Raw genomic sequence first — 27,664 nt, 5'->3', positions numbered from 1 at the left:
AGTGAGATGAGCCTGCGGGGCAGGGAAAATTTGGATGCAGTGCGAATTTGGACATGCCTGTCATAGACAGTATGGGGTAAGATTGGTGCAATGATGGAGAACTGACATAAAACCTGCTAAGTGACATTTATAATACTCAAAAACTAATTTCTGTTTTCAGATTACTTTACAGGAAATACATTTAAAGTTCTATTCAAATCATCTTTTGACCCATTGTCAAAGCATTACTAGTAGTTTTAATTGATTATGCCATTTTTTGCCAAAGAAAAACAAAAATAACAAACTGTCGTTTTCTTGGGCCTAATTTCTGCAGGGAACCAAGAGTTGGGGGAGTAAGCCTACACTCATTTCCCATCATCACTGTAATTTACACTCTTTCCCATTAGTTTACAGCCCCTCACAACCCCAAGCTACAAATAATGCAACACCGTACAAAAAAGGACAGAGCAGACTTTATATGTTGAGGAGACTGAGGTCTTTTGGAGTGCAGGGATCACTCCTAAAGACCTTTTACGACTCTGTGGTGGCATCAGCCATCTTTTATGGAGCAGTCTGCTGGTGCAGCGGCATCTCGGCAGCAGACAAGAAGCGACTGCATAAGCTGGTGAAGAAGGCCAGCTCCGTTCTGGGGCTGCCTTTGGACTCAATACAGGAGGTGGGAGAGAGGAGGATGGTAGCTAAGCTATCATCCTTGATGGAGAACGACGCCCACCCCATGTATGAGTCTGTGTCCTCACTGTGCAGCTCCTTCAGCGTCAGACTGAGACATCCTAAGTGTCTGAAGGAGCGACACCGCAGGTCGTTTCTACCTTCTGCCATCAGACTTCACAACCTTAGCTGCTCCCAGTGAACCACGTCAAACAACATCATCGGCTCTGTCTTATCTTACCCTGTGCAATAACCGATCATATGGGCATCCTGTGCAATATTTTGGAATGTATGTTTGTACATTGTGTATATAGGTGTTTATACTTGCTCCATAGTATTTTTCTTTTATATACTGCTCTCTGTTCCTGTACTGCTGCCGCAATAAGGAAATTTACTCCCACATTTATTTAACCCATCCTGAACAGTTTTGTAATAACAAACCTTTCCACAAAGTAGTAGAGAGAAAATATTTAATCAATTCAATCCAAATAAAATTGCTCAAAATCATCATACATAATGTGTTAAAGCTGTGGAATATAAATGTTAAAACAATTTAAAAAGGATATTTATCGTTAGTCAACAAGTACTAGTAAAAAAGTCAATATAAAAGTTAAAAGGATCAGCAGGTGATGTCCGACTGGAGGAGACAATGAACTTTAAATAAAATGCAATTAAAAATGTTTTAATGGAAAGAAAAATAAACATAGATGTATATAATCCAAAATGAATAAAAAAGCATCAAATTATTGTAAAAGTTATGAAGATTAAGTCTTTCACATATCCCTTCCAGATCACACTGAGAAAAATGTAAACGTTAACTGAAGAATGTTAACTTGTATTTTACACAATCCATGGACAACGGCGACGGTGGGGTGATCCAATCCAGTGTCACTTCTCTTCCATGTTTTGCTAACCTTTTTCTTTGCATCACTGACGTCCTAACATTTAGACCAATCACTGACGAGAGGCCGCACAGATACATTTACATGGAATAAGTATATATACACAGCTCGCGCGATGGATTTCATTCAGTTGTTTTGTCCGCGTGATCACAATGCCTGAACCCGCCAAGTCTGCGCCTAAGAAAGGCTCCAAGAAAGCCGTGACAAAGACCGCCGGCAAAGGAGGCAAGAAGAAGAGAAAGACCAGGAAGGAGAGCTACGCCATCTACGTCTACAAGGTGCTGAAGCAGGTCCACCCCGACACCGGCATCTCCTCCAAGGCCATGAGCATCATGAACTCGTTCGTCAACGACATCTTCGAGCGCATCGCCTCCGAGGCGTCTCGTCTGGCTCACTACAACAAGCGCTCCACCATCACCTCCAGGGAGATCCAGACCGCCGTGCGCCTCCTGCTGCCCGGGGAGCTGGCCAAGCACGCAGTGTCTGAGGGCACCAAGGCCGTCACAAAGTACACCAGCTCCAAGTAAACTGTTGGTCTTAAGCCGAGAAACAAAGGCCCTTTTCAGGGCCACCCACTCCTTCATTTGAGGGCTCTGGTTTCTTGTACCAAATTACTGTTTTGTGGTGCTTATTGGTAATCTTAAAGTCAATTAACTTCTATGAAAGAAATGAATAAGTTATTGTGACGAGCATGGCAATAACCCTTCATGCTTTACTTGAGAGAGTGAGATATGTATGTGCAAAGACAGTGTTTTACACACAACTGTTCCCTGTAGGTAGTGGCGGTGGTTTAAATTGAATTGCATTGTTCAGCAACGTGGAGTAAAAAATTATCAAAATTTAAAATGATTTTTGGTAACAAAGAACAATCTGGCAACCTTGTCTATTTTTGAACAAACCTATTAAATTATCAAAGAGTATATCCCTACCCATGGGATAAATTCTGTAGATATTTCAGTGGTTGGAAATGTATTCTTTAAGAAAAAGAGGTCAGGACAGGTCCATAAGAAAATTAAAAAAAAATAGAATTTTTACTCCGTGTGGAATTAACTCTGTCAAAAGGCCAGGGGCCTCATTTATAAACGTTGCATACGCACAAAAGAAGGCGTACGCCACTCTCTACGCAATAATTGATATTTATAAAAAGCAAACTTGACGGGAAAATGTGCGGTCCTTCACGCAAGCTCTGACTCAGGCGTACGCACAAAAACGGGTGAAATGAGAAACGGCGACACCGTCGGCAGATGGAAGAAACACGTGAAAGTGAAAATGACAATACTGCCTCTCAGAAATAACATGAAGACTTCACAAAGAAAGTCTTACAATTAACAGCTACACGAACACCCGTTTGATCGATCAGCAGTGAAACAAACAAAAAAATCAAACAAAAATTACAACAGAAATTTAAATGAACACTTATTTGCAGAAAGAAAAGTGAAATATGTTCTGCAATTTTGGCATGTTGTGCAATTCATCTTCATAAATAATATAGTTAACAGAACGAAATAATGTACAAAACTGATATTCTCATCAATGTGTCTGTCTGGCGGAGCAGATTTAGGTGCATAACTACGCAAAGTTTTATAAATGAGGCCCCAGGCCTGGTTCTCTAATGCTATCATCTGTGAAGAAATTGTTTACGTTAAAATTGCATGTAGCCATGACATTATTCACAAACCTTGTGGTCTTCTCAGTTTACCTTGGATGGGCACGGCTTCTCCACATCACCCTCTGTGGAGTTAAGGAGATTGAGATTTTGTTGTTGGGGTAAGCATTGTGCAGCCTCTGGACATCCTCTTTCATCCTAATGACCAGTTCTAGACCCCTGACATGGTCCATGTCAATTCCTACCACAGTGAATGGTGAGAAGATCAGGACCTGTTCTTCCTTGTGAGCTTGAAACTAAAAAGGTTAAAGGCCACTCCATTGAGGTCATAGTCAAACCAGTCGAACATGGAAATACGGATCCCTGCCAAGTCCAAGACGCTATAATTGTTTTTTTAGGCTGCCCTTCTGATGCCCGACAGACATGACCATCACCGATATCCAACCTGTATTGTTTTTTGCAAAGATGTGTTAAAAATACATAATGGGAAATATTTAATCCTGTTTATGCACAATACACATATGTACACATCTTTTGACAAAAATCTTTTAAGAAAATGAGTTTGTCTTTGAACATTACTTTACTTTGGCTTGTCAGCAGAGGAGGAGGCAGCATCAGTCATGTTTAACTTCCTACGTGGACATCACATTTTGGATTTTATAACCACAGTAGTTCATTCTGCTTAACTGGGGCCCTGTGACTGTGTGTGTAGAGCACATGTGTCAGACTCAAGGCCCGGGGGCCAAATGCCATGCCATGTCATTGTATGTGGCCTGCGAGAGCATACAAGTTTTTAATTTACTAAAACAAAAATTATTGTGTATTTATTCATATCTAGGGGGAACTGGACTTGAAATATGGGATTGGTCAACTATACATTAGGACTTAAATACTGTCCATATAACGTAACCTGACAGAATCAAATGTAAAAGGATTAATGCTAGGATAACAAGCAAACATGTTTTCTGTGCAACTATAATTGTCACTTTAAAAAGTTATAATACATAAATAATGAATAATTTAACATTGAGAAATAGTTAAGTTTATTTTTATTACATTTAGTTACATGTATAAGTTATATCTGGCCCTTTGAGGACAGCCGCTGTGCTGATGTGTCCCTCGGTGAAAATGATTTTGACACCCCTGGTGTAGAGGGTTCGTTCAAATATTAGCTCGGGCCGAAAGAGGTTAATGACAGGATGTTCAACTCAATAAAGGGGGAAACAGAAAAACTCCCCTTAAATTGTCATCACAACATTATATGTAATCTAATACCAACAAAGCTTTTAGCTGGTGGGGGGTTGGGGGTGGACTACCCCCCTTGATCTAATGTAGCTCAGGCCCTGTTAGAGTATATATTAAAAGTTATTGAACCTCCTATAGATAACAGTATTTTTTTCAAAATATTCTCAAATTCTTCAAAGTCACTGTTCCACATCATTAAACACAACAGAGTTCCACAACATTTGACAGATTCTAAAGAACTGAAAATGGTCATTTGGTGAATTTTCATAATTTTTGAAATCCAAAGCTATTCCAATATAAAACTTCTTAACTAAACACAGAACCCCTTGTTTTGTAGCAACTTCGCAATTCTAGCATCCATTGAACTTGTGAGTTTTTGGAGAGTTTCTGCTGAATTTCTATGATGTCAGAATAGCCTCCCAGAGCTGCTGTTTGGATGTGAACTGCCTCCCACCCTCATAGATATTTTTGATTTTTTTTTTGATTTATTGATTTATTTTAAACGTTGTAGTCAAAGCAATAAAGAATTTACAGATATTTATCAAACTCATTACAGAAATGATGAAATGCATAGATTAAAAAGACAGAAAATAAAACAAAAACGTCACTTAAATCATATTTGCTTAATTAAATACAGTGATCATTAACTGAGGTATAAGTAGAGTTTGATTTATTGCTTGAAAAGGAGTGGGACGAAGCAAGCTTATATAATCCCACCCCTACTGAGTTCATTCATTTGATAGTTTAACAGTGTTTTAAATCCTGTTCTAATCAGATAGATTCTCTTCAAGTAACAAAATCCAGTGCCTAGAAATGACTGATGGACTTCAGAAAAACATTCATTCATGATTTCAGTTAACGGTAACGTTATGTAATAATAATTGATTATCATTAGAACACATGATCACATCAAACCAGTAATTATTGCTACACATTGCAGATCAAGTAAACAAAATCAATAGCTTATTGGTTGTAATACAAACCTTTCCGTAATCATTATTGCTCATTACAATGTAACACTCAGTAGTTGTAATTAAAAGAGCTTTGATTATTTCACCACAATCAAGTTCACACATGGATTTGGAATTATTCAAACAACTGTTGATCCTTAAATCCTCTTATCTTCATATCCCAAAATAAGATTTTCTTTATACATTTTCTTGAATATTTGAACACACACTGAAACTTTTCTTAGTGGTTCTTATCAGTTTGATCTTGAAGTTCCTACATCCCCTCAGTTTTTTAGCCTCCTTCATTTTCTAAGAACTGTTTCACAACACAACACAATAACTCACAACACAACACATTAACTCACAACACATTAACTCGCAACACAAATACTTTTGGAGACTTTAGTTTGTATGTGTCTGATGTGTGGCTTCCAACTTAGTTTGTCATCGATAACAACCCCTAAGAATTTGATTTCTGTAACACTTTCGATTAACACATTCTTCATTTCAATTGAGAGCTCTTTATTTGCGCTGTAGTTTCCAAAAAACATCACTTTGGTTTTATCTAGGTTCAAAGCTCATTCGTTGTAATCCATCCATAATTTTATTTTATTTAACTCTGTGTTTACCACATTGATAAGTTCCCTATGATTGTCTGTAGAATAGAATATATTTGTCTTCCACTTTCGGCTTCTCCCATCAGGGGTCGCCACAGCGAACAAGTCGCATGGTAAATTTGGCAATGTTTTACGCCGGATGCCCTTCCTGACGCAACCTTCTCAAACCGGGCTTGGAACCGGCAGAGGTAGAGAATAGAATATTTGTGTCATCAGCAAATAATGAGTTTCATAAGCTTTGAAACATTGAATATATAATTTATGTAAATATTGAATAGCAGCGGGCCCAGAATTTGTCCTTCTGGAACACCACAACTTATCTCTTTGGTTTCTGATATATATTCATCAATCTTGACAAATTGTTTTGTTTAGTGCTAGTCCTCTTATCCCATACACTTCCAGTTTGTCAAGTAGGATGTCATGATTGAGAGTATCAAATGCTTTTTTTTAAGTCAATGAAAATTCCAGCTGCATATTTCTTTTTGTCCAAATCATTTGTGATTTCCTCCACAGCATCAATAATAGCCAATGAGGTTGATCTATTTTCTCTAAAACCATATTGGTTTTCATTTATAATGTTAGTGTTTTTCAATAAATAAAGCTAATTTATCATTGAATGTTTTTCTACAATTTTTGAGAATTGTGGAAGAAAAGAAACAGGTCTATAGTTTGTAAATTAGTGTTTGTCTCCACTCTTATAGATAGGAATCACTTTGGCTATTTTCATTTGGTTTGGGAATCTCCCAGTTCGTAATGATAAGTTACATATGTATGTCAGAGGCTTAGATACACTATAAACTACCTTTTTCACCACCTTCATATCTATATCCTCACTTACTCTTGAATTTAACTACAATTGACATCACCTCATTTTCGTTCACAACAGAGATAAAGATTGAGTGTGGGATTCTGTCGATGGGTGGATTATTGTCTTTGCTAGTTTTGCATTTTGGAATTTCCGCTGCCAACTCTCAACCCACATTTACTAAATAGTTATTGAGACCGTTTGCTGCTTCATTGATGTTATAGATTTGACCCTTTTCATCTGTAAAATAATCTGGATATGTTCGCTTTTTTGTCCCATTTTTAATGACGTTATTTGATATTTCCCAAACTCGCTTTACGTTTTATTTATTTTCATTCAGTAGATCATTGAAGTACACTTTTTATACTGTGACGTGTTATTTCAGTTAGTTTATTTTTATATGACTTATATCTTTGTTCAGTTTCTCTTGTCCTCTGTTTTAAGAATTTTTTATAGAGATTATTTTTCTTTCTACAAGCATTTTGTATACCGGTGGTTAACCAAAGGCATTTGGCAATTTTTTTTTTTTTTGAATTTATAGATTGGACAGTTCTTTTTGTAAAGTGAGCTAAATATTTCTAAAATACATTTATAAGCAATATCGAGTTCCAGTTTTGTCTGGATAAGTCATTATTTAGAGCATTCATGTTTTTTTTTCATTTCTGAATGTTATTTTATCGGTGTCTCTTTTCCTGGGAAGCGGTCTGCAGATCTCCACATTGTTGGTGTCCAGAGAAATTCCATTGGACTTTAGGAACTCCTCCACCTGTTTTTCCACAGAGCTCGTCTCCTGCTCATCGGATTCCTCACCGTTCCCGGCGGTCACTGCATGCGCATATGACCGGGGTTTGATATTCAATCCAGTGATTATCACGTCGTTAGATCTGGAGATCTGCTCTTGGTCATCCATTCTTTTTTCAGTTATATCAATCCTGTTGAAACACTTCTCCTGCAGAGCCCGGAGCTGCTTCACCTCTCCGATAGCATCCAGAATTTGTCTGTGAACAATCTTCATAGCTTTGATCTCTTCCAGCACAAAATCAAGCATCTTCCTCAAGTCCTCATATTCCTCAGACGCTGGGTTTCTTCTCGGTGGCATGTTTAGGAATCGCTTTTCTCAATATTTACGCTTTTATGCGGTAAATAGAGTTGAGAAGTGCATTTGCCCTATGCCTGCGTGGCGTCTTCTCCGAAAACCGGAATCCCTTTTGCTTGAGGATGCTCCAACGTTTCCTACTAGGGTTGAGGTCAGGAGAGGATGGGGGCCAAACCATCAGTTTATCTCCTTTTATGCCCATAGCAGCCAATGATGCAGATGTATTTCTTGCAGTATGAGATGGTGTATTGTCATACATGGAGATGATTTTATAATGGAAAACACAGTTCTTCTTTATGTACCATGGAAGGAAGTGTTCAGACAGAAACTCCACCTATTTTTGAACGGTCATTTTCACACCTTCAAGGACCCTTAAGCAGCCAACCAGCTATCTCAGCCATGATAAATGAAGATTTATCTATACATCTACCATCTATCTATCCATCCATCTCCAGAACATGACTCCACCATCTTCTTGCTGACGTAGCAGCCGTGTTGGGACATGGTGGCTATCCACCAATCACCCAAAACTATATCCATCTGGACTATCCAGGGTTACACGCCACTCATCAGTGAACAAGACTGTTTAAAAATCAGTCTTCATGTATGTCTTCAGCTGCTTCTACATTTGAATGTTGTTTAGGGATAGCCAAATAGATGCTTACTACTTTGTTATAGTACTTTAGAAGATGCTTTCATCTGATGTATTTGACTGGCAGTAATCTTCCTCACTCTGCCTTTATTTGCAGGAACCTGTGTGTGCTCTGAATCAAACAAATCTCCTAATAGTACAATGATCAGGCTTTTTTGTGAAATATCCAAGTTTTTCATATCTTGTTCAAGTCATTTAGTGCCCGTTTTTCTGCAGCAGAGATCCTTTTTCTTTCTCAACAAAACCATCACAGCGACTAGGCCTTCCTATGTCCTGGTTTGGCTGAGGGGGACTCCGATGGAGAGCAGTAGTTAATTTTTTTTTAGTTTCAAGCTTACAAGGAAGAGCAGCTCCTGACCTTCTCATCATTCACTGTTGTGGCATTGCTTGAGAATGTTGGTCTGCCATAATAATGTGGAACATCCTTCTTAAGTAGTTTTAGTATTTCTGTCACATTGTCACCAAAACTCGACTTCCAAAGCATAAAGACAACAATGAGCCTACAGTTGAATCAAAGAAGACAGAATCATAAAGCAGCTCAACGCTCTCTGACGTCACATCAACGCACATCCCGCTTTTTTCCCTATTTTAAATCCAACCAATGGGATTTCGTAAAAAGGCCCCGCCCCTTCGGATCTTGACTAATGAGGGTCCGCGTTGAGCCGGCATCCTCTTTAAAAAGCGGCTGTTCGTCGCTCCCTCCACATTCAGTCTCGTCTTTCTCTCCAAGACTCGACTTGTCGTCCAGGATGGCCAGAACCAAGCAAACTGCCAGAAAATCCACCGGAGGAAAAGCTCCCAGGAAGCAGCTCGCCACCAAAGCTGCCCGCAAGAGCGCACCCGCCACCGGAGGAGTGAAGAAGCCTCATCGTTATAGGCCCGGTACCGTTGCCCTCAGGGAGATCCGGCGTTACCAGAAATCCACCGAGCTGTTGATCCGCAAACTTCCCTTTCAGCGGCTGGTGAGGGAGATCGCTCAGGACTTCAAGACCGACCTGCGCTTCCAGAGCTCTGCTGTCATGGCTCTGCAGGAGGCCAGCGAGGCTTACCTGGTGGGGCTCTTCGAGGACACCAACCTGTGCGCCATCCACGCCAAGAGGGTCACCATCATGCCCAAAGACATCCAGCTGGCCCGCCGCATCCGCGGAGAGAGGGCTTAGATCAACTAGATGTCCTTCACAACCCAACGGCTCTTTTAAGAGCCACTGACATGTCTGTTTGGAGCTCCAAGTCCCTCCATTTGTACGATGTTGCGTTACACTTGTGAAATCGATCTTTTAATTAATTTAAATTTTTTTTAAATTAATATCTGACCTAATTAAAGCGTAAATTAAAAGGCGATTGCATTATGATCGTATGAAAAAAAAAAAATTGAAAACACTATTCAACATCATGGCATCTGCAGATAGAAGACATATGTGCAGTTCTTTTAATTAGAAAATCACTTTTTTGGGAGATTCACCACTTTGTGACCATCTTCAATGATGCGCAACATACCCCCACTGCGCAACATGGGTATAAATTGACCCGCATTCATTTTCAATGCACGTTTTTGATGGCTGAGTTTTATTTTGTTGGATCTCTTAAATGTATCTTTTTTACTGTTGAATATTCCAGGTCATCTTTACATATCTTGTTTTTATAAACCCAGATTAAGATTTTCACTTATCATATGAAATGCTTCAGCAATCAAAGCCAGAATAATTCTTAAAGCAAAGCAATCACTAAAATATGTTAATATTGATGACCTTTCTATTTTTTCCCATTCCCAACTTTTTTTACATATGTAAGTCTGGATCGACACTGAACCCCGGAAAGCCGACTCCACAGAAAAATTCTGATTTTAAGTCTTCTAAGTCTTCTTTTAAGTCTTAAAGATCTTCAAGCATATCAATCATAAATTTACGACTTACTGCTGGATTTTAATGCTTTTGTTTTTTTGCTTCTTTGGCACCCGTTAATTTTTACTCTTTAATATTTCTTTGGTAAATCATAGTTCCCCACCTAACAGGACAAATTGGGTGTAGTAGACTCACAAACTAACTCACCTGACATACAGTTTATGGAAAAATAATTTTCACATTTTCCCCTTGTTTTTTCACATGGTTAAAGAGTATTTCCAAAACATTTTAGTAAGACTGTAAAATCCTTTTATCTACAAAAGGTTTATTTCTACTACAGGCTATTTCCTGTTGATCCTAAAATACTAACAAATCTGTATTAACTTTCGTGCATGTGATTTAAAATCAAAAGTTGAATGAAAAAAAAATGGTTGAACACATTCCATATTAACTGCAGGTCTGACTTTTGTAAGGCAGACCTTCAGATTGTGTTCAGTGTGTATACATACACACAATTTATATAAGTTTATTTTTATGTTTATTGCATGTTCACTGACAAATCATTCGTGCGTTTCTTAATCAACGGTCCCATATTTTGAAATCCTCAAGCAAAACGGGAAGAGACAGGAAAAAAGTATACACGTTCAGCGATTGGCCAATGGCTGTCTACGCCTGCTTTGACCAATGAACGAGAAGCTACTTGCCTATATAAATGTCTGGGGCTCTCTGGCCACGCATTGTTGATTTCCGCGCGACTAGAAATCACAAGAAGATGTCGGGACGCGGGAAAACAGGCGGCAAGGCCAGGGCGAAAGCCAAGACTCGCTCTTCCCGGGCCGGGCTTCAGTTCCCCGTGGGCCGTGTTCACAGGCTGCTGAGGAAGGGAAACTATGCGGTGCGAGTGGGAGCTGGAGCTCCCGTGTATCTGGCAGCTGTGCTGGAGTATCTGACCGCTGAGATCCTGGAGCTGGCCGGGAACGCTGCCCGCGACAACAAGAAGTCCAGGATCATCCCCCGCCACCTGCAGCTGGCTGTCCGCAACGACGAGGAGCTCAACAAGCTGCTGGGCGGAGTCACCATCGCTCAGGGCGGCGTGCTGCCCAACATCCAGGCTGTTCTATTGCCCAAGAAAACCGAGAAGACAAAGTAAAGACCCGGATGTCCCCAACCACACCAACGGCTCTTCTAAGAGCCCTCACACTGTCTATAGAGCAACGTTCTTCTCATGTGCATATAATCTAACACCATAACATGTATTGATTTAAACACATACTTTTTGACAGTATGTTATTTTGTCTTTCAATTACCGCAAAGGGGGGTGTAAGGGTAGGGATGTCCTGTTTAGGCAGCCCAGTTTAGAATGTTCCTATTTATTCTTGATCCATATGATTTTGTTCACTTTACAATTACCGGTACGAAGCCCATTTAGACGACCCCTACTGTGAACTATAAATAAAATCGAGTTTGAATTAAATTTCACAACTTTCGTGTCAAGTGTGTAAACATGTCCTACCATTCTTTAGAGAATTTTTTTTATTGTTCTGTCAAAGAAACATTGTTAGATGGAACACCGTACCGATTACCGACAAACGAGTTAAAAGACAGCTAAAACTTAAAAAACAGCTTCTATCCAAGGGGCATCGTGGCCTAAAACTTTGCTAAACAAGGTTAACTTATTAAGGGAAACGTGCAATAGCTGGAGGTGTTTCATATTTGTTTTTATGTTTTCTCTCTATATTGTCTTATTTCGCAGTTTTAGTTTTTATTTTATGACGTTTTTATTCCACCGGAAAATTTGCATCTTAATTTCGTTGTATATGTACAATGACAATAAAGATATTTCATATTTCAGGTTCTGGCTATTCTGACCAGATAGATTTTAAAGCAGGGTTATAGATGGATGATTAAGCGGGGCCAGAGATTGATTTTAAGGTTTAAAAATATTGAGCTGATTTTATCAAAACTTGGACTTGTTTATGTTTTGGGAAAATTATGTCAAAGTTAACGCTTAAAAAAAACTACGTTTCGTTTTATGATAACACACTGCTCCGTGTTTTCTCTCAACTAATTTTGCATCAGTGACGTTCTAACATTTAGACCAATCACTGACAAGGGACCACACAACTTCATTTACATGTAGCATGTATATATTCAGAGGTAGCGCGCTGTTTGTCATTCAGTTGTTTTGTCCGCGTGATCAAAATGCCTGAACCCGCCAAGTCTGCGCCTAAGAAAGGCTCCAAGAAAGCCGTGACCAAGACCGCCGGCAAAGGAGGCAAGAAGAAGAGAAAGACCAGGAAGGAGAGCTACGCCATCTACGTCTACAAGGTGCTGAAGCAGGTCCACCCCGACACCGGCATCTCCTCCAAGGCCATGAGCATCATGAACTCGTTCGTCAACGACATCTTCGAGCGCATCGCCTCCGAGGCGTCTCGTCTGGCTCACTACAACAAGCGCTCCACCATCACCTCCAGGGAGATCCAGACCGCCGTGCGCCTCCTGCTCCCCGGGGAGCTGGCCAAGCACGCAGTGTCTGAGGGCACCAAGGCCGTCACAAAGTACACCAGCTCCAAGTAAACTGTTGGTCTTAAGCCGAGAAACAAAAGGCCCTTTTCAGGGCCACCCACTCCTTCATCTGAGAGCTGTAGTCCCTCCAATCAGAACGTGAATTCTAAACGGCAAACCTAAGTTTTTGATTACTTACTATCATTTTTTTCCCGGTTCTCACCATAGAATACTTTATTTTTCCTAATCTTTGCAATATATTTTTGTTGTCCTGGAAATAATCTTTCAATTAACCAATATTTAATACGTTTTGACACTCTTGTTGAGGGCATCCTTCAACTGATGAAGCTAATTGTGGTTTTATGATTACATGTCATTGTGTTTTTTGGTAGAAATACAAATTCTCAAAGAAAAGCATTACGTACCTTTAAGAATTCTGAGATGGGAGGAAGCTATGCTATGTTTGAAACAAAATTGGTCATAAAATTATTATTAATATTAATATTAAGAAAATTTTATTTGTATGCATTCCTTGTTGGACTGGACAGAAAAAAAAGAAACAAAAGAGGAGAGAAAGAAACAGTGGGGTGTCAGAGATGGGGGATAAGGGGTTAGAGTGGGGGCTAAATTAGATGCATAACTTAATTCACACAGCAACCATACAAAAAACAGTCTGCACACAACTATTTACGGGTTAGAAGTATGATAATGCATCAATGATTTATCTCCCAAGATTTCTCCATATAGACAGGTACACGCAATATTTGCATTACCGATATTCATGAAGACGGTTGTAGAAAAAGAGTAAAAAAACCATACTCATGCCCATATTTGTACAAAGGTGAATAAGCAGGTGGGTTGAATGAATGTGTGCCTCTTAAGGCCCGTACACACTCACTTCGTGACTAAACAAAGGGCGCCAATTTGAGTGTGCACACTGACGCGAAAAACGCCACGCGTAAAAGCATCATTTTTTAAAAAACGCATCGGGTTCGTTTTTTTGGTTTGACGCGCCGTGTCAAAAACTATACGACCAATGAGAATGGCGCTTTTGCACACGTGTCCGGAGCTTCTGAAGTTACAGTAAAACACAACTTGGGGCGCTCAAACACAAAACTGTCTTGCTGAGCACAAATACGTAACGGCGAAGAAGATAGACGCCAAGTAGCGTCTACACTGCCACGAAGAAATAAGACGTAGAAGATGCACTCACTGACGGACATTCTGAAATATCTCCGAAAACGCTCATGATACATTTTCAGCTCTTGTACCAGTGGATAAAACTCCCAATGTTCTTCTCTTCTCGTAACTATGCGATGTACCCAAAATCGACGTCTTTTCCGGCGTCTTTCATCATTCAACAGAACAATAATTTCTTCATCGCTGGAACTGGAGCTACTGGTGCTGGAAATATTCATGTTTTCTTTGTTTGATTCTGACAACCGCGTAAATACTTGCTCTCTTCTTCTGAGTGAAAAGCGAAGTTAAGAAGCGTGAAGTTGCGCAGCGCCACCTTGTGTACAGGAGTATTTCTGTTTTACATTAAGCGCCATCTAATGTCAGGGAATGAAATTGTATGTTCGCTCGTCTCATCGTCAGCGAAAATCCCCTGGGTGTGAACGCAAAAAACGTGTTGAAAAACGGCTGGCGAATATTCGTCCCGGTGTGTACGGGCCTTTAGAGTGTACCTTGATCACACTGAAAGCTCCAGCAGAGGCAGGAGGCCCGGCACCCCACACCCCCGAGCTAGGGGCAGACAGCGCAGCAACTCAGCCGATCCAGGCATCCAAGAACCTCACCATCAGACAACGATCCGGGAGCAACCACCCTCCCGTGCACCGGACCCCCACCACAGAAACGGAGACGGAGGTCAGGACCCAGCACCCCCCCGGCCGAGGAGTGGGAGGAACAGAGAACACGCAGACCCGAAGCCCCGGCAGAGACCCGCCCCACCCCAAGGTGCACCGGGCCTATACCCAATGCCCCGACCGCTCATCAAAGGCTATGCCACAATAGTAAGACCACTTAATCATCTTACTCATGGCTATGAACCTAGCCGCCGGACTGACAAAAGCAAGAAGACTGCATCAAAGTACACTGATTCAAAACAACCGTTTGGAGAAAGATGGACCCCTGCTTGTCAAACGTTTTTTGAAACTGTGATAGACAAGTTAACATCTGCTCCTCTTCTTGGATTTGCCAACCCCAAGCTTCCCTGGATTTTGCACACAGATGCAAGTTTGTCTGGACTGGGGGCTGTGTTGAATGAAGAACAGGAAGGCCGGCATTGTGTCATTGCTTATGCCAGCAGAGGACTCTCCCAGAGTGAATCTCGCTATCCTGCACACAAGCTGGAGTATTTTCAGAAGCTTACCGTAAATAAAAAAGTGATAAACGGAGCTTCTTTCTTTCTTGCTGTGTGCAAACATTTGACATAAATGTACTTGGTGGCCATTTATATACTAAAACTGGACAAATGTGGTTAATCAGGTGACTCCGAACGGACTATGAAAATGCAGCTGAGAGAAAATAGTAGACTACAAAAGAGTCAATCATCCGATTCCGCAGAACTACGTAAATAATGACGAAACATTCAAGCTTCCCGGTGCTTCAAAAACCCCAGCCCACAAAAAATAAAATAAAAATACCCGCCCTGTAAAAAAAAAAAAAAACTGTACCCTGTAAAGTTTGTTGCTGTGGATACGCAACGCTACTCTGAGGTGTCACGTGACTTCCACCACCTGAACTTTATTTAAACTCGCGCAGATACAGAATAACAAAAGCTATAATATTGTATTAAATGTTATGAAAGGGTGTGATTCAGTGACGGGGGACCTTCGTTTGCAGAGTGTTTGTTTGGCAATGAGATAATAAAAACAGAACGTGTCACGTGAAGAGAAGGCTGAAAACTGAATTTTAAAGTTATTGTGTTGGAGTGTAAACTTACGACGGAGTATTAGGGCCACCAAAAAAAAAAAATTAGAGCCACCAAAAAAAAAAATAAGTAAAATTACGAGATTTTATCTCGTAAATTTAGGAGATAAAAACTCGTAAATTTACGACTTTTTATCTCATAAATTTACGACTTAAAATCTCATAAATTTACGAGAAAAAAGTCGTAGATTAAGGAAAAAACACCGAAGTTGTCCGTTTATCGGAACCTAGCTTGAAGATGAAGTATGTGGAGCCTTTTGTGAAGCTTCATTTCCGGATTATTATAGGTGTAAAACAAAGAGATTCTGAACCTTTTGGCGACTCAAAATCAGATTAGTTTCCGTGTAGCAGTCTTTCCGGGGTTCAGTGTCAGTAAATCGGAGTTTAATATGTAAAATAAGGAGCTCAGAGACACGTTTGGGTGTAGACAATCGCTGCAGCCTTTATTCTCCTTTTCATTCACATATCCTGAAGTTCATTTGTCTCATTACGTCATGAACCTGTCATCCCAACACCAATGCGGAAGTAAACAGTCTTACAAACGCCCCCTCCTGCAGATGAAATGTCCCGTTTCAGCATAAAACAATAAAGAGGAATGAAAATAGTGTTTTATATTGGCTTTGGAACGTTGAAAATGCCAAAAAAAGTGCTCCTCCTTTTGTGTGACGGAAGCGTCACACAGACGTAGAGTCTTGTCTTTGGTGGAGGAAGAAAGGATTCAAGCGAACAGCTGCAGGGACACCGACGACGGCTTCATCGGGCTGCAGAGATCCTGCAAACCAACCATCAATAAATAAAACTTTAATGAATCGGAAATCAAACAAATGACCTTCCAGACATTTGGAACGTTATCAATAAACATTCAGCTAACCTGTTCAACAAAGTTTAGTTGGTCTTCTCTGCGGCTGCACGGCGTTCCCCTGCTGCTCTGCATGCTCACTTCCACTGTAATCTCCTAAAATTACGAGTTTTTTTCTCCTAAATTTACAAGTTTTTATCTCCTAAATTTACGAGTTTTTATCTCCTAAATTTACGAGATAAAATCTCGTAATTTTACTTTCTTTTTTTTTTTGGTGGCTCTAATTTTTTTTTTTTTTGTGGCCCTAATACTCCGTCGTATAAACTAAAGATTGGTGGATATGCATAGTGAAACACGACAATCTGTTTTTTCTTTTTTATTTATTAATTTATTTGAATTAGGACAGTGCATATTAAACAATGTTTCAGCAGCTGCTTTAACATAAATATACGACGGAGTATTAGGGCCACCAAAAAAAAAAAAAAAAAAAAAAGCCACACACAAAAAAAAAAAATTAAATTTACGAGTTTTTATCTCATAAATTTAGCAGATAAAAAGTCATAAATTAAAGAAGAAAGCACCACAGTTGTCTGTTTATCGGAGCCGTGGTCGACGATGAGAGACGTGGATCATTTCGTGAAGCTTTATTTTCGGATAGGTTTCACAAACAAAGAAATTCTTAACCTTTTGGCAACTCAAAATCAAATTATTATTAGCATCAGGACATTGAAAAGAATATGTCGAAAACTGGGCCTCTTCCGGCGGAAGCATCATACAGACTTGGAGGAGATCTTGACTTTCGTGGAAGAAGAAATGATTGGAAGTGGACAGCTGCAGGGATATCGATGGCTTCATCAACGGGCACTACAGAGAGGTTTTGTTGTTTCTCAAGAGACAATTAGAGCTCTGATAAAGATTTTGGATCCTGAAGGGGTAGATTTGCGTCGGGCACGCCGTCTGCGGCGTAGGCAGTATACATGCCGGGGTCCGAACGCATTATGGCATGTGGACTCCTATGACAAACTAAAGCCTTATGGGATTGCAATAAACGGCTGCATCGATGGATTTAGTCGTCACGTAATGTGGATGGGAGCATATACCACCAACAGCGACCCCAAAGTTATTGCTGATTATTACATCAACACAGTGTCGCGCGTTGGGGGATGCCCTCAGCGCCTGCGAGCTGATCCTGGGACAGAAAATGCGCATATCAGAGAAATGCAAATGTTCCTCCGCAGACATCATGCAGACCATCACGCCGGACAACAAAGCTTCATCTATGGTTCCAGCACCGCCAATCAACGAATTGAATCATGGTGGGGGATCCTTTGGAAGCAGTGTGCTCAGTTTTGGATGGATATTTTTCAAACCCTCAAAGATGATGGTCATTTTACAGGCGACCTCTTGGACAAGAACCTGGTGCAGTTCTGCTTCCTCAATTTAATTCAGGTATTAATGAGATATATCTTTATCACTTTTCTCATCTTTCCCTGACAACAACTTGTTTTAGATAACACTTTAGATGAGTAGTAGTTTGAGCTAAAACGGACAATTTTGACAAAAGAATTTGGAGCACAAAACATGACATGAAGCTATATCTCCTGTATATGTTTCTACTAGGTTCCTAATATTAAATGAAGTCATTTTTAAATAAACATTTTTAGCTGAATCTAAAGGTTATTATTATCAATATTTTCAGATTTAACAATGTAAAATGTGTAAATTACTTTGTCTTTTCAGGAAGAATTAAGGGAGGTTGTGAGAACGTGGAATTTGCACCAGCTAATGACCAGGCCTTCACAGAGTTTACTCAGAGGGCGCCCCATCCTTCTCTACTGCATGCCACAACTCTATGGCGCAGAAGACAAGCTTCAGCTGGTGAACACAGATGACATTGCTGTGTGTAAGGAAGAATGCACACCAAAAGGACAATACCCTTGTGATGAAACGATATTTGAACTCTGCATACTGCTAATGACTGAAAACAACTGGAATGCTCCTGAAGATGCCTACAGTGCTGTGGAACTGTATTCCCACTTAAGAAATGAAATACTTGATCATCTTTAATTAAGTCTCTATGTCAGACATATTTAAGGTTCAGATTCTTAAAATATATGACTTAAATCCAACAAAACAAAGTAATAGTTCCACCAATGCAATTTAATGTTCTGTTTAACGATGTAAAGTTCTGTTTGTCTAAAAAGATTAGTAAGTGTTACACTAAGTCCTAAAGCCAACTCTTTTACCTCGAATATTTTGTTATGAGCCGGGTGACGGTTGAAAAATGTATTTTAAATATATGTATTTTTTTTGTATAAAATATTGTAAGCTGCCCTGTAGCAAGTGAAAGTCTTGAATTTGAATTATTGTGGGGGCTAGAAGGAGCTCAGCAGAATACCCCCAGAGATGACAAAACATACGCTTACAATAAAAGACAAAGCTCTCCTGCTGTATGCACAGGCAATTTTATTGTTAAACTTTACAAAAACTTTTTCATGTAAATAAATTACATAACAAACAATGTAAAATGAAGAACATGTGCTTTTTCTCAAAACTTTAAGACACTTCCCAGGTGATTGTACTTGTCTCCTTCAGGATGCAGAACGAGACCAAAAAAATACTCATAATATAGCAGTCATGAGTTTTGCAGGCACACAATACATTTTGATTGCGGTAATATGAGATGTTTTGGTTTTCTTAAAATAACAAAAATAAACTTCCTCACATGTTTTGATAAGCTTTCTTTCCTTGTCTGAACAGGTAAAGTAAAATTCTATAAAAGTAGAAATGTTTTTAAAATAAACATAAAATTACAAGAGGGCAGTCTGAATTTTAATGTTTTTAACTTCAAGAACAATATTTGAAAGCAGTCAAAAACGTTAATTTACAGCTGCCAGAATACTGAGATGTAACTTTACTTTTGTCAAAGCTATGTGGGATGATTTGTTTGAAACACCAGGTTTGATTACACAATATCCATTATCCAGATGTTGCTCTCGAGAATTGAGTTAAATTCACTCCGAAAGTCAGGAAAGTGATCATAGCTGTCAGAGAGTTCCAGGACCATCCCACAGGTGTGTGCGATCGGCCTTCTTGTGTAAGTAGTTTGACTGGTAAAATCAACTTTGATATTGTTTCTACATAACACGTCTGAGCCAGTGCAAACTCTTAAGAACATGCCAAGCTTTTCCTCATTTAGCTCTCTGATGTATCTTTTCAGGTGTTGTGCCACCTCTGTTGTTTTGGTGTCATCACAGAAGGGAAGTTTAAGAGGGCAACAACTTTTTTTGGTGTTGGTTGGAGGTCCTTGTATGTTTTGGTCAACTCCCCAGGGCTTAGGTTCACATGTGCTTTTGTGACCTCTTGCCAGCAGTCTATGACAAACATGGGTTTCTGGACAAGTTCCTTGTGTGAAATTTCATCCAAAATTCCTGCTATATTAATTGCAGTGACCATTTTTCTGCATTCATACGTGCTCAAGACTTCCATTAGTTCATCAGTATCAGCAGATGAAAAATCATGCAATGCATTCCTTAGAATGTCCTGTTCTTGTGTGCTTACAAATTGAAGAAATGTTTTTTTTAAATCACTGTACACCTCCCCATACAGCATTTGTTCTAAAAATGGTGGGGCAAGTCGGATTGGTAAATACTGACAGTCTCTAAATCCTTTCAGAAAAATTCTTCCGATTGCTTTCCATTTAGCTACACAGAAGTCATGCCTGAGGAAAGGAACTTTCAGAGTTGTTCCTAGGGTGCACCGTTCATAAAACTCTGTCCAAAAACTACTGTAGACATCCCTGACTACACCTGAGCCAGTTGCTTTTTCAACTGAATTGTCAGGGAGCAAACGTCGGATGTTTAAGTTTTTGTCCAGGATGTTTGTGTCAGTAAAAGCCTCAATCATTTCATTGAAGCTGTTTGCATGGTGTAGAACCAAGGTTACTTCAGGTATTACAGCCTGAGGGTTTTGCAAAATGTCATCTGGATCAAAGATAATTGTGTCACTGAGAGAAGTAAAATCAAACTCTGATGAATGCTGTGCACCTATTATTATTTCAGGGTCAGACGTCTGAGATTCATTGACTTCAGTGAGATCCACTAGAACTGCATAGCTTGGTTCACCAGAAAATGTGACATTTTGGATTTCATTTTCAAATGTGCTTGATTGTGAATGTTCGTGGATCGAAGAAGAGTGAAAACTGCTTCTTGTAGAAACATTGCGCAAATCTTGCATAGAGGTTTGATGTAGTTCTGCATAATGTGACTGCTCATCTGTGTTCATGTTTAAATTTCGACTAGAACTTTCCTCTGAAGTAAGTGATTCAACATCACTGGGATCTCCAACACAACTATTTGCATCTTTGCTATTGTCATCAATATCATCATTTTCAAGTTCTTTAAATTGAGTTGCAATGTAGAAGCGCAAGACTGGTAGCTTCACAGAGTTATATATGTTTTCGATTGACACATCTCTGGGGAAGCAATTTTGTCCAAAATCCCAAACATCAAATTCAAACTCAGATTCCAGCCCTTTGCTAGATTTCCCCTCTGGAAAAAATAGTGCCTTTCCTTCTTTTAGTATCTCATGAAAACCTGCTTTAATGTTGACTTTCACTTTCCTTGTTCCTCCTCCTTGTTTTGTCCTAATTTGCTTTGAAACTCCTTTTTCACTGTGAATCCATCCAATTTCAATGTTTCTCATGACCTGTTTTGATCTACTTACTGACTGGTTGACTGTTTCTGGCATTTCTTGGGACTGGTCCCTTTCCCTTCTAAGTTTCAGGTTTTGTCTTAATTTCTCAAAAAGACCATGTTTTCTTTTTGATGATGTCGTTTGACGCCTGCAATAGTTAACTAAAGCAACTCTATCTCCATATGATGGTAGATGATCTGCAAGCTGAGCATCCTCCATGAGCAGCACAACTTCTCTGTCAATCTGTGAAAATAAAAGACAATAATTTAGCAAAGTCAAGGTACTAATTGAGGACTTCAAGGCTACTTCAGGATTCCATCAGCATTTGTGTCACTTTCCTTAAATCTGTGATTAGCTTCACCATTCTACAGCAGTTATCAATCTCCCAAAAAAAAAGACACCAGTTTCATGATAGAGGGCTTTTCACTAAAAATTATGTGCTTAGAGAAGACAACTGGCAGCTGGTTACCCTCATTATAATCCACAGGACCTATTGGCAAAGCTGAGGCTTTATGGAAAGATTCTCAAAGGTCTTTCCCAACTTTTGTGTCTTTTCTTCTAATGGAAATATTTTTAATTTCAATAGGCATATTTTCTTAACTTAAAAATGTTAACTAGATAAAACATTCAAAAGATTCGTCTTCATTAAGCGTACAATAGCTTACCTTTTGTTGTTCAAAGAAAGAAATGGTTTCTTCTGAGACACCTCGAGTTCTCAAAAAATTTAGGAGGTCTGATGATTCTGCTGCCATCATGCATCTAAAGAAAACAGCGATATATTTTGTCATTTTTTAGAAGCTTTGGAAGCAATATGGGCCCACAGACATCCTATTGTCAAAATAGGAATTTGAACCTGCGTCCTTACTCAATATGTTATGGCAGATTTAGAATGTATGTTTCAATGTGTGTTCATATTTTGTGTTTTACGGTAATCTGATGACAGCGATGAGCCTGGCGCTGCTACTGAGCTGCGCATGTGCAATTTTTGTAAACAAATACGGCGGACTCCTTGATCCGATGAGTATGCGTCGGAATTTTTCTGTTATGAATAAACGTGCCGACTACGCATGCACAAAAGTAAAGTGGCTCTGAATAACTCCATCACGCTAAGAGGACACAGACGCCTTACCGTTCTCTCCATCTCTCTTAACCTCAGTCATTCACTACTAGTATAGCTCAGCCACGGCCACTGCTGAGTTCATTTAAATAAATAAAAAAGCAAAATAAATAAATAAAGTGGTAGCATGTACATACTGAGCTGTCGTTTTCGTGTCAATAACGTTTTAGTTTGTCAAAGTATCAAAACAAATGTATCGCAGCAACATATCAAAAGTGACGCGAGTGGCATGCGTTAATACGAACCAGTTTCGGCCTGCAGCCCACGGCTTGGAGAGCGCTGGTCAATAGGGTGGGACAAGGGGGGATAAATGCACCTTCCTCTTGCCGAAGCTCTGCAGTGTGTGTTCTAGCAACAGTTAACGGGCGTTTAATAAATGATCCATGGATCAGAATTTGCAGCTACTCATCAATTAATAAAGCATTAATAAACCGTATATCCTACAAAAAAGCTTTAAAATGCGTGCAACGTTCTATAAACATTCAGCTTACCTGAGAAGTCGGTCTGCTGCTGCACATGGCGTTCACATGCTGGACTGGATATTCCTTCGACTTAAATCTCGTAAATTTACGAGTTTTTTTCTCATAAATTTACGACTTTTTATCTCCTAAATTTACGACTTAAAATCTCGTAAATTTACGATTTTTTTTCTCATAAATTTACGACTTTTCATCTCCTAAATTTACGAGATTAAAACTCGTAAATGTACTTTTTTTATTTTGGTGGCTTTTTTTTTTTTTTTTTTTTTGGTGGCCCTAATACTCCGTCGTATAAATATGCCAGAGTTAGCACAGGAGCTAAATTTCATCCGTTGTCCTAGGGCAGGATAAAAAGTTCAACAATTACATTTACAACACAATAAAATAGCACAATATTAGAGGTAAAAATATTTACAAGGTTATTACAATTAAAAGCAACTCTAAAAATGTCCAAGAAAGTCACAGATAAACAACAATAACTAATGTCTGCAGGACTGGTTTGTTTTCAGCCATTTTTTAAGAGCTGTTTGGAAGGTAGGGTAGTTTTCACAGTTCCTAATGTGCTGTGGCAGCATATTCCATAACTGTGTGCCTCTGATTGACACCACAGTTTGGCTGAATTTAGTCCTGCGTCTTGGAACATTACAGTCCCCTCGAGTTAAAGCCCTGGTGCCTATTCCAATATTTGTTTTTTTACTTATAAAATCTAACAAGGGGGGAGGGGCCAGCCCATTAAAAACTTTAAAAATGAGACAGGCATCCCTCTACATTTTATAACTTTCAAAATCCACTAGGCCATACTTGGTTAGAATGTCACAGTAAAGATAACGCAGAGGCTTTTCGTCTAAAACTTTCAGGGTTCTCTTAAACAGAGACTTGAGGGGTTTCAAAGTGCTTTCGTTTGTCTGGGACCATGTAGTAAGACAATAAGTTATATGACTAAAAATCAATGAATGCATATAAACCTTTACAGCCTCAGTAGTCAGAGAAGACCTTATTTGTTTAAAATTTGACAGATTAAATTTAACAATATTGGATATTTTCTTTACATGATCTTTAAAAGTTAAGTTTGAATCAAAATTACGCCAAGATACTTGAATTGTTCTACAACTTCCAATTGCTCCCCATCGACCACTTCAGATGGTTGTTCTTCCCTCGTTGGCTGACGTGAAAAAAACATATATACAGTCTTTTTAGTATTAAGATGTAAGCATGACTTTTGGAGCCATTGAAAGACTGAAACCATGGCTCCAGAAGGAACTGCAGCTGCTTCAGCTTTTGTTTTGGCATGAGCATATAGAACTGTATCGTCTGCATATAATTGTATTTTTGTTTTTTTGCATACATCTGGCAGGTTGTTCACATACAAGCTAAATAGAAGTGGCCCCAATACTGAGCCTTGAGGAACGATGACTGTGAATTTTCAATTTGTACAGCTTGTTTTCTGTCATGGAGATATGATTTCATCCAGCAGAGGGGACTGTTCGAGAAATCAAAATATGATAACTTTGCAAGGAGAACATCATGATTAATTGAATCAAAGGCACGTTTCAGATCAAGGAATACAGCACCCACAAAGCCTCCCTTGTCAAGCAGCTGTTTCACATTTTCAAGGAAATAACAAGTGGCTGTATCAGTGGAGTGATATTTTCTGAAGCCATACTGCATTGGATGGAGAGAGGTTTGACTGTGGTTGAGATGTATAGTTAGTTGTGTTGTGACCTATTTTTCTAAGATTTTTGAGATAATTGGTAGAATGCTTATTGGACGGTAGTTTTCAGGTTTTGTTTTGTCCCCAGACTTAAAAACAGGGGACAAAACAAAACCTGAGAACTACCGTCCAATAAGCATTCTAGACATATGTAGAGAGTATTTTCTGAAAGCTTGATGATATAAACGGGCACGACAATAGGTGTGCTAACATATCACAAAGACTTTTTTGCACCAGCTATGCAAAGCCCTGCATGGCTGTTGTAAAATGCCAGCATAGCCTGCTGCCCGTTCATTTACAAGATCCAGTATAACCCTTGTGCTATCTTAGATGACCCCACCCTTACATTGACGTGTTCTCCCTACCATGAAAAAGGTGGATAAAGGTGGAAAGATTTCATGTAATCCATGGACACCAGTGAAGATCACAAATCATTGAAGAAAAAAGGTTCAGAGCACTGTCTAGTGGGTCTAGATGACCCAACTCCCAATGTTAAAGTGCCTAGAATAGCACAAAGGTTAAAACAATTTCTTTTTTATTTTTTACTCTCTGTTCTTCCATTAGCGAAATGACCTCCTCTAGTAAACCTTGAGCGTGCAAAAAGACACTTACAGACGTCAATTTTGCCGGTTTCACTCCTGCAGCTCCTTGGACTCTGCAGTGCTGAAGGATGTGGCTCACATGCACCTGTAGTGCATAATTAAAGTCAGAATTCTGAGATTAAAGTCAGAATTTTCTATGACGTTTTTTTTTTCTTTCTCCATGGGCCTAATCCTCTTCCATACTTTCCACTGGTACCAACACCGCGCAAATTACTCAAAATTCAAATAAGAAAAAACCAATACTTCGAAATCCTTTTTAATTTATTACTTAAAAATAATTAAAATGAAATTGCAAAGAGGGGATTGCATTTTCATTTTCACATCCACCCTACTACTATAGTGTTGCATAATTAAATTCCATAAAGCATTTCCAGAGGGGAGCCGGGGCGATGACATCAGTGCTATCTCCGCGTGTCCGGCTGCTAAGAGACACATGCTGGGAGCAGTGTGGCCAGGCTTGTACCTTTTGTGTTAGCAGCAGAGGAGAGGCCTTTGTGATGGTTGTAAACTTCTGATGATTGTACACAGCTTCTCAGGACTGCTTAGCAACATTTCCGCCTCATGCGGTATGGAGTTTGGGACCACAGCCTCATTTGGAACCCCCACGGTCCGCAGCCGGATGCACCAGCTAGGCCTCGGATGGAGCCTGGGCCCATAATTCAAAGCTTCTCACTCGGACTAGCTTTGTCTTCGGACGGAGCTAAACCTGGCCCGCTAGCCCGGAGTCAAAGCTAGTCCGGGGAACCTTCCAAGGCAGAAGTGCTGCTACGCAGATCTGAGAAACTCTAAACCATCATATCAATATGTTTCCAGTGGTGTCCAGACAAAATAAAGGCTGATGTAATTCCCATATATTTACATCCAAGATGCTCATTGCCGGATTGACCAACTTGAGTTCTGTTTCTCCACGGCTAATGTTTTTAGCATATAAGCCTAATGCTATCCCTTTTTCTGAGTCCTTGCAGCCAAGAAAAAAAAGCACTGACCACACGGATTTAAAAAAATATGAGTAAGCAGGACCTTAATAATAATCATAACTGTAATAAAAGCACATTTAGAAGATAGTCTCCTGCAGCTTGGCACTGATTTTGCTGTTCGATGACAGCTGGAGCCCAATCAACTGCCATAGCAGATTTCACCATGCTAAACGTTTGCTGGTTGGACCAACATCTTCAATATCTTCAAAATGTCTTTTTATTACTGTATTACTATCTTGGATGATGGAGGGGAAGTTGCAGCGAGACTGAAGGAGAACAAGAAGTTGGAGTTGTCCTAATTCAATTTAGTTTTAATGTGCCTCTCCCCCTTAGTATGATCTGTGTTATTATATCTTTAATATTTATTTCAATGTTTTGTAATGTATGTTGCCTTTTCTTACTCAATAGGTATTTTAAATTATTTTAATTGATCACTCGACTACAAAAACCGTCAGGACACATTTCCCATAATGCATTGTTTTGTAGGCATTTGTGGTTTGCAGTCAGTGCAGTGCAGTGACCAGTGATGTTGGAGCAAAAACAAAATCCTACGTCTCACACCAGGTGATCTGTGCGGTGTTTTGTCCACCTGGGTGATCTCAAACACGCTTATTGTGCATCTTGGCTGCACATATTTGGTGTCGCCAACATGAATTTCCATCAGTTTTTTATAAAAATATAGGAGTGGCTGACCGGCTGCTCTACAATAACTTGTGATCTGGGTTTAAATGTGCAAAAAGTCATAGGAAAGAAAATCCGAAAAAGGTTACTGAATTTTGTTTCTCCTTTACCAATTTGTGTTTTAAAAAGTAAACTTAAAAAAAAATCAACACAAATTCAAAATAGGGAGCACATTCTCTCTGACTTCTCCACCTTAAATCTCAATAAGTCCAAGTTCAGTCCAGATTTACTGACAATCATCTTCGTCCACACTTAGGGTCTCAGCTGTTTGGGAGGAAGTAACAAGACAAGAGAACCGTGTTCAGAAGAACCATTGATGGAGGTTATAGAACTGTAGAATTGGAGTCTTCTTTAGTGTTTAATAGTTATTATTTCAACAGTGTTAACTGAACTGTGTTGATAGGGACATTTAAATTAGAAATATAGAAGACTAAATGAACAGAAATGTATTACTGATTTATTTACTTTTTTTATTTACGTATTTTATTTGAGTTTTATGAGTACATTTTGTTCATAAAAACAGTTAATAATACAGTATAGTTAATAGTACATGTTCCATACAAATTTACTGGCTCTCAGACACTCACAAGTTGCTGTCATAAGCACACCCTGGATCTTGTTCTAACCCATGGGATAGAGATCAGCCAGCTGAGTGTCCTTCCTCTTAACCCCATCATTTCTGATCACTTTATGATTACCTTCCAGCTTACACTGGAACATCCTTCTGCCCCAGTGAATAAGAAACAGCTTAGAAGAACCTTAACTGACCGTTCTGTGTCTGAGTTTAAACACACAGTTCAGC

General features: G+C 39.4%; 4 protein-coding genes and 2 long non-coding RNA genes across 6 annotated transcripts; 5 read left to right on the top strand and 1 right to left on the bottom strand.

The window, feature by feature from the left end:
- The first annotated feature begins 1,673 nt into the window (after positions 1-1,673).
- On the top strand, positions 1,674-2,125 carry LOC101167975 (histone H2B 1/2). Its single transcript, XM_004076038.5, has one exon. It carries the CDS (start codon positions 1,703-1,705, stop codon positions 2,075-2,077), a length of 375 nt encoding a protein of 124 aa, XP_004076086.1. The 5' UTR covers positions 1,674-1,702; the 3' UTR covers positions 2,078-2,125.
- Positions 2,126-9,147: 7,022 nt separating this feature from the next.
- On the top strand, positions 9,148-9,796 carry LOC101167724 (histone H3-like). Its single transcript, XM_004076037.5, has one exon. The coding sequence runs from the start codon at positions 9,166-9,168 to the stop codon at positions 9,679-9,681; it is 516 nt and encodes a 171-aa protein (XP_004076085.4). The 5' UTR covers positions 9,148-9,165; the 3' UTR covers positions 9,682-9,796.
- Positions 9,797-11,081: 1,285 nt separating this feature from the next.
- On the top strand, positions 11,082-11,557 carry LOC101158876 (histone H2A-like). Its single transcript, XM_004076086.5, has one exon. It carries the CDS (start codon positions 11,135-11,137, stop codon positions 11,510-11,512), a length of 378 nt encoding a protein of 125 aa, XP_004076134.2. The 5' UTR covers positions 11,082-11,134; the 3' UTR covers positions 11,513-11,557.
- Positions 11,558-12,529: 972 nt separating this feature from the next.
- On the top strand, positions 12,530-12,988 carry LOC101167471 (histone H2B 1/2). The gene has a single exon (XM_004076036.5). The coding sequence runs from the start codon at positions 12,565-12,567 to the stop codon at positions 12,937-12,939; it is 375 nt and encodes a 124-aa protein (XP_004076084.1). The 5' UTR covers positions 12,530-12,564; the 3' UTR covers positions 12,940-12,988.
- A 4,390-nt stretch (positions 12,989-17,378) lies between these two features.
- Positions 17,379-19,128, top strand: LOC144983802 (uncharacterized). Its single transcript, XR_013647616.1, has 2 exons — positions 17,379-18,049; positions 18,341-19,128. It is a non-coding gene; the product is annotated as an uncharacterized LOC144983802 (long non-coding RNA).
- Positions 19,129-19,478: 350 nt separating this feature from the next.
- Positions 19,479-24,111, bottom strand: LOC110016336 (uncharacterized). Its single transcript, XR_013647558.1, has 4 exons — positions 22,904-24,111; positions 22,658-22,760; positions 21,961-22,054; positions 19,479-21,538 (listed from the first exon to the last, which is right to left on the bottom strand). It is a non-coding gene; the product is annotated as an uncharacterized LOC110016336 (long non-coding RNA).
- Between the last annotated feature and the right edge of the window lie 3,553 nt (positions 24,112-27,664).

This window comes from Oryzias latipes, chromosome 14 (assembly GCF_053564925.1).
Source record: "Oryzias latipes strain Hd-rR chromosome 14, Olatipes_Hd-rR_3.1".
NCBI classification, from domain to species: Eukaryota; Metazoa; Chordata; class Actinopteri; order Beloniformes; family Adrianichthyidae; genus Oryzias; species Oryzias latipes.
Note: the sequence above shows the minus strand (reverse complement) of the source record. Positions and strands in the feature narration are given on the sequence as shown.